At 52.2% G+C, this 7,552-nt stretch overlaps 1 protein-coding gene across 1 annotated transcript; it reads right to left on the bottom strand.

Annotated features, from left to right (window-relative positions):
* Nucleotides 1-357: 357 nt before the first annotated feature.
* On the bottom strand, nucleotides 358-1,603 carry LOC123447570 (protein LURP-one-related 5-like). Its single transcript, XM_045124181.1, has one exon. It carries the CDS (start codon nucleotides 1,278-1,280, stop codon nucleotides 588-590), a length of 693 nt encoding a protein of 230 aa, XP_044980116.1. The 5' UTR covers nucleotides 1,281-1,603; the 3' UTR covers nucleotides 358-587.
* Nucleotides 1,604-7,552: the final 5,949 nt, after the last annotated feature.

Raw genomic sequence — 7,552 nt, forward strand, 5'->3', positions numbered from 1 at the left:
GGAAGAGATTGCCCGTTTTCTACGTTGGAAAGCACCAGCTGCACTCGGCTGCCACACAAACTGGCCTCCGGTTTCCAACTTGGTGACTCTGAATTTTTGAAAACTACGCATCTCGCAGCGAGGTCGTTCAGGTGGATCACCAAGATTATACTGTACTCGAATAGTCTACTGGTGTCGTTTTATATCTCTTGATTTGCACGAGCGAGGAGCTGTTAGATCCAATCGCATGGATGCTAAGATCATTAACGAAACCCGAATCTTCTCTAGGCATACAAGGCTTCCCATGACACTATTATGTGTTAAATAATTCCAGATACCAGTACTGGTATGTAATTATCAATCAAAACAAATAGAGAGTAATAGTCAAACAGTGTAGTGGGGATCTTGTCCATGTTCGTTCACTCATCAAAGCTACAAGGTCAATCCACTGTGGCGTGCAAATCAAGATCCAAACTTTGCTCCTAGGCAACAATGCCAGCCAGGAGGCATCACCGACCAAGCGAAGCAAGCAACAATGGAGGCAAGCGACGTCCCTGCGTGCGTGCGTGCGGAAACCAAAAGGGAGCGTGGAGCCTACTGCTGCACTACTAGACCGGCGAGGTGGCCTCGAGGAGCAGCTCCTCGCCGAGGACGCCGTCGACCTCGTCGCCGGTGATGCGGCCGAGCACGAGCACGATCCCCATGGCGAAGGCGGCGTCGAAGCCGGCGCGCACCCAGAGCACGAACACGTCCCGGCCGAGCAGCACGTGCGCGCCCTCGTCCACCTTCCTGCGCACCTCCGCCACCACCGTCTCCTCCTCCCCCTCCTCCTCCGCCACGACCACGCGGCAGCACCGCCTGGGGAAGGAGCCGTCGACGCGGAGCTCCTTGGCGGTGCCGGGGGCGAGGAGGTCGACGAGGATCCCGGACCCGGTGCCGAGGATGGAGGAGCGGCGGGCGGAGAAGAGCGGCTTGGCGCCCGCGGCGACCCCGTCGCCGAGGAAGCCGTCCCAGCGGTGGTGCAGGCTGGGCCGGCGGCGGCGGACCGTGAGCACGGGGTCCCCCGCGGCCCCCAGCAGCGCCAGGTCCCCGGCCGCCGCGCCCCCGCCGCAGGCCCCTCCCCGGCCGTACGTCTCGACGCGGAAGGCCAGGTCGCCCGTCCGGTGGTCGTAGGCCTCCAGCCCGTCCCCCGGGGAGAAGAGCGTGGTCTTCCGCACCGTCAGCTCCCTGTCCTCCTCCTCGCAGTGCTCCTCCCCCACCACCGCCGCCGCCGCCGCCGCCTCGCCGCCGCTCCCCTTCATCTCCCTCTGTGCTGCTCTGCTCTGCTCTCGTGTATGTGTATGTGTATGTGTATGTGTGTGCCTGCTCTCGCCGCGCGCAGAGCGAGGTGGTAAATAGCTTGGGCGGTGGGGCGCGCGGGTTACGGGTTAGTGGGGTCAGGTCAACACCCCCCGCGGCCCCACCCCAGGAGCCTACGGGCACCACAGGCAGGTGGTGGCCGGGTGAGGAGAGGGAGGGAGGAGGCGAAGGCCGGCGATGGCTGGATAGGGAGGAGGCGATGGGCGTGCGCCGTGCGCCCGGGGGCGGTGGGCAAGTTCGTTGTCGAAGCTTTTGGTTTTGGATTTGGGTTTGGGTTTGGAAGGGAGGGAAAGGGACCCGAGCCCGACTGGAACCGTGGGAGAAAGCAAGCAAAGGAATAATGGGGTCGGCGGGATGGTGAAAGATAACGTAGTTAGGAGGCGATCGCGATCGTAAACCACAACGTAATTGGAGCTGGAATATCATGTTTCTTTGCTTTTCTCCTCCTCCTCCTCGTCGTACGGCACCGTACCGTATCGCATCGTGCAAGGGCGCCAGGTATGAGCGAGAGATGTTCGGATAAGATTGTTTATCACTGTAGCACGTAAGTACGTATGACGCGGGTGAGATTGCGCATCAGCCTACGAGTAGGGTTCATCGCCGATGCCAACTGACTAAACTATCGAGGCCCAGGCCGTGGTGACGCGTGTGCATGGACGGGCTAGCTAGCACGCCGACGCCGGGCAGTGCGCGCGACACCGCAACGCTCGGCTCGGCGATTCGATTCTTCCTTTTGGGTGCGAGGATGGATGGATGGATGGGCGGACGGAGGCTTCGGAAGGACAGCTTCTTCTTCGCACACGCCTGAGACGGTGAGACCCACGCAAAGGATCCGATCAGCTGCCGCCCCCGTCGGCACTCGGCACGGCGGCCGCGTGGTCCGGACGGACCTTGGGTTGGGTGCTGTCTCTCGGCTCGGAGACTCGGTGTAGACTAAGGCCAACTCCACCGCGCGATCCCAAACGGTCGTTCATTTTACACAGATTCTGTCCGTTTGGGTAGGACGATGAGGTCGTGTCCGGGCCTGTTCTGGGATGCGCTGGCCGTGCGTCCAGCGCGTGGTCGCATCCCTTTAACCTATCCTATCTGTCGGGGCCTGTCCATATTTTCGTATCAAAGCAAGTTTGCACATCAAGCCAATCAAAATTGTCTTTAAATAAAATAGTTTTACAACCAAATCGAAATTGTCTTGAATGAACATAAAATGAACCAATACATCTATTGGTTGTCAATATGATTCCACATGTGCTCAACCAAGTCATTTTGAAGATCCAAATGAGTGTGCCAATCACGCAGCTCATGATGGAACTGGACAAATTGTTGAAACGTGGCCGGTTCTTGATGCAGGGGCTCAACATTTTCACCTTGATAATCAAATCCTTAGTCGAAGATACTGTCATCACGCTCGTCCTCGACGATCATGTTGTGCATGATCACACAAGCAATCATTACCTCCCAATGCTTCCTTTCATCCCATGACAGTGCAGGGTTTCGAACGATACCCCATCGGGATTGAAGCACACCAAAAGCACGTTCCACATCCTTTCTAGCACTCTCTTGCATTTGGGCAAATCTCTTTCTCTTTTCATTTTGGGGGTTCGAGATTGTCTTCACAGAAGTTGACCACTGAGGATATATACCATCAGCTAGATAGTATCCCTTGTTGTACTGGTGGCCGTTGATGTCAAAGTTGACAGGTGGGGAGTGGCCTTCTGCAAGCCTTGCGAAGACTGGAGAACGCTGCAGCACGTTGATATCATTGTGAGAACCTGCCATGCCGAAGAACGAATGCCATATCCAAAGATCATGCGAAGCCACCGCTTCTAATATGACTGTGCCCGCTTTGACATGCCCCTTGTACTGGTCCTGCCAAGCAAATGAACAGTTCTTCCACTCCCAGTGCATACAATCTATGTTGCCAAGCATGCCTGGAAAGCCTCTAGCTGCATTGGTCGCCAACAATCTCTCTGTATCAGCGACAGTTGGCTGCCTCAAGTACTCAGGGCCAAACACCTCGATCATAGCCTGACAGAACTTGTACATTGACATCAGACATGTTGTCTCACTCATACACACATACTCATCCACCAGATCGCCTGGAATTCCATATGCAAGCATGCAGATGGCCGCGGTGTATTTCTGGTAAGAGGAGAATCCTAGCTTGTCAAGGGCATCCGTCTTGCACTCGAAGTATGGGTCATGAGCAACCACTCCCTCTCGGATACGATTGAACACATGCCTTGCCATACGAAAACGGCGATGTAATTTATCCGGCTTGAAGAGCGGGGTGTTCACAAAGTAATCGACATAGAGCAGGGCCTGGCCTCTCTCCCTGTTGCGGTTCAGGTTGGGAGCACGACCAGGGAGTGACCCCCTGTACCAAGGAAGATGCCGTTGAATGTGGTTGTGAACCACCAGTGCAGCCACCACAAGATCTTCATCATCCGACGACGAATCGTCCGATGAACAAATGAAGCGGTGGAAGAAAAACTCATCACCACTGTCCATACCTTTGCGGGCAAAGTCTCGAACACCTTGCGATCGTGGTGGCAAAGAGGCCGCGATGATCACCTCGATGCAGGGGTGGTTGGTGACCGACTACTGGCCGCTCTGGAGCACTCGTCGGAAGCTGCCGTGGCCGTCGTGGTACGTCGCCTGCGGTCGTATCCACTCAGCCGCCGGCTACGACGGCGAGGACCAAACCTCCTCTGATCGATGCCTAAACTACGGCGAAAGCGCGGGCGTGGTGGCGGCCATGTCGAGACGTGGTTTGCTATGAATGACTGGGGGCTGAGGCGGCCAGAGAATAGCGACGGCGCTGTCGGCGGGGCGGGGCGGGAGAGGGGGTGGAGGCGTTGGAATCGAATGGGAATACTTGTGTCCCTGACACGCGGGCCACGGATGGACAAGGGCGTGCGGCGAGCGCGTCCACGCGATATCCGTTTCCCCCAAACTAGGCACAAGTTTGGGCCGGGGATGGGTTGAAAACGGACGAAATCCGGATATTTGTCCGTTTGGGTCCGCATGTTGGGCCGCGCTATTCGTCCGTTCTCCCCCAAAAAGACGCACCCGGACAAGATGGGGTCGCGCGGTGGAGTTGGCCTAAGGCCGCGTTTGGATCAATGTTTGTGCTCCGTTTCTCATCGGTTTAGGATACATACCTGGCGTCGTTGTTTTCATTTCAGACAGAAAATAAAAAAATGATCAATAATTTACATCTGTAAAATAAATACATATATAAAAGTTTACACCCATTCTAAGCAGGTTTTGATCCACTTTCTACCGCGGGTGACCACGTGTAAGACTACCTACCCATGGAAGGAGAATATAGATGATACCTAAGTAAAAAAATGACGTCGGAGCTTAAGTAATGTTGAAAAACAAATTAAATAACATAACATGTCAAAATAAAATGAGTTTATAAGCTATAGAGATAGTAACATAAACTAGTAACATACTCATCAGTAATGCGTCTTGACGCAAGGGCGTCGGTCCAAACGACGTGATCAAGCAGATAATGCTCAAGTTAGTCAGAATCCGCGTACGTATTAAATAGGACAACAATTGTAACAAAAATATACATCATTGAGTTCAAAGTCATGAGATTATAAGGCAACATCGAGGTCAATGCATTCACAAGACCATAAAAGGTAACCTCTTGACATTAAGTCTACTACTAAGAGTGCAAACATGAAAGAGCAAGCACTAGTCTAAAATAAAGTTTCTAGCATATCATATATGACAGCTACCCAATATAGGCTAAAGTCCTAACAAAAACAAACTCACTACAAAGGAAGCATCTCAAAAAGCACGAGGTACTAAACACTTCCTAATGGTTGAGTACAAAACATCAAGGTTCATTGCATGTCGTTGGCAAATTTCATAAGAAATGTAACAAATATATCAAATCATACTTATTTTAACAATTATGCAAATGTACTCAAAGCCACCTTTCAGAAGCGTTAATGCATTTCACAAAACAATGCTATAAAGGGAGACGTCCACGATACGACATACTTGTTGGTCCTCAACTTTTGCTTCGTTCTTCAAGTATATTGGAATTCCAAATAGGTCTTGGGGCGCGGCTCCCTTTTTAGCACCATGGTCAAGCATTGAGATTCAAACCAAAAGGCAGGTTACAGTTTACTTCGAGAGAAAGATACATAGTCCAGTTGGTGTTTGAGCAGAAAAATGACAATATATTACACGAGAAAGAACGTGCCATTGTTGTACAAAGAGAACCCCTAACAAAGCAATGTCCTCAATTACTTAGGTATCATCTTCACTCCTCCCTGAGACTTACGTGTTGTAGCCTTAAATATGAGTGTAAAAAAACCCTGTCAAAACAAGTAATGTTTCTCTACGTCTTTCAGATTCGAAGAATCATGACACGGAGGCATGAGACCATAAACAATAGCTTTTTGAGAAGGACCATACTGTGCAAACTACATATATGCAATTTTTTGAAGTTAAACTACGGGTAGCAAGTAACAAGTGTAATAAAGGTGTAACAAGGTTTCCCAATCCTTTTTGTAGCAAAGGACAAGCCTCGACAAACTCTTATATAAAGCAAAGCGCTCCCGAGGAGACATGAGAATTTCTGTCAAGCTAGTTTTCATCATGCTCATATGATTCGCGTTCGTTAGTTTGATAATTTGATATGTGGGTGGACCAGAACTTGGGTGTTGCCCTTACTTGAACAAACCTCCCACTTATGATTAACCTCTCTCGCAAGCATCCGTAACTACGAAAGAAGAATTAAGATAAATCTAACCATAACATGAAACATACAGATCCCCTCGCTTATTTCTTCTGCCCAAAATTTCTTATACATTCCAAAATAATTCCCCTTAAGTTTTCAGGACTTTTGAAGCTGTGTAGAATAGGTCTCCAAGATGTTCTCCTTTTCCGGTCCAGAATTCCAGCAGCGAACATTCTCCCTGTTCATGTAAACCTTGTAAAATAAGAGAGAAAATGCATAAGTATTGTACCATTATGTGTATTAACATCCCATAATGCAATAAATATCAATATATAAGCATGATGCAAAATGGACGTATCACGGAGCCCGAGGCGTCGTGGCCGGCTGAATTACGGCCAGTTGCGGCCTCGCCAGGCTGCCGCCACGGCGGAACAAAGGACACCTCGATGCCTGCCGGTTCCAGCCGGCCGACCTCAACAAACTCCTTCGGGTGTAGGGGGTAAAACCGCTGGCCCCCCTCGCCCAGAGGCCTCAGGACCCCAACGGTTTCGGGGTCTACTAAAGATTAGCCGTCTCCAAGACATTAGAGGGACGCCTGCCCCCCAGGTCGGCTGGCGATAGCCATCCCCGTTGGCCCACGTGCACATGGCCAGCTCGCGACAACCGACCCTCTTGACTGATGCACCCCAGCGAGTTGGCGATAACCGACCCACCTATTCGACGCACCTCGTCCGACTGGCGGGGTTCGACCGGCTGGCTGGCCCACTGCCAGCCGGACGGCCGGCCCCTTCCCATCGGGCCGTACCATCGTATCGAGACAAGACAAGATAGATGATTCAGAGCCCATCACGACAGCAGTACGCGCTGACATGCGGCATGGCCACGACATGATGATGGTGGGGTTAGCGGGGCTACGGGGTACCTAGACGACACCGACACCGACCATGCGGGGCGGCCCTGTAGCCACGATCCCTCATGCGCATGCGCCTTGACGACTCGACGTGTTAGCCGCTAATGCACACGGTCAGCGGGCCCCGCGACAAGACTCGAGAGCCGGTGGGCCCAACAGCCAGCCGAGAGGTTGGTAGCCGGGTCCCACCTTCTTTCCCATGCATACTACTGTACCCCCATGGCTACAGTATAAATCATCACTTCTGCCCATCGAGAGAGGCAAGCACAAATAGATTCACCGAGGCATACGCTTACTGCAAACACACCCACAACACCAGTAGAACACAACTGAGGTACCAAGACAGGCAGCTAGTGCTCCATCTCCCTCCTCCCAAACAGCTCAAAGAGCACCATTTGTATTGTGATTCTCTTATAGTCACATAGACAGGACTAGGGGTTTTACCTCACTGGAGGGCCCCGAACCTGGGTATATCGGCGTCATGTGTGTTACGCCTAAACCTGCTCCGAGACGCCGTCGGCGCCCATCGGCCCCAGTCCATGAATTAAGTCACCCCCTGGCATTTTTCCGAAAATACCATGACACTCGTCAAGTTTAACCCG

The sequence above is a fragment of the Hordeum vulgare genome, chromosome 1H, assembly GCF_904849725.1.
Source record: "Hordeum vulgare subsp. vulgare chromosome 1H, MorexV3_pseudomolecules_assembly, whole genome shotgun sequence".
In the NCBI taxonomy this organism is placed as follows: Eukaryota; Viridiplantae; Streptophyta; class Magnoliopsida; order Poales; family Poaceae; genus Hordeum; species Hordeum vulgare.

Excerpts from the sequence above, each read along its gene's own strand:
- LOC123447570 (XM_045124181.1), bottom strand. The coding sequence starts at position 1,280 with ATGAAGGGGAGCGGCGGCGAGGCGGCGGCGGCGGCGGCGGTGGTGGGG.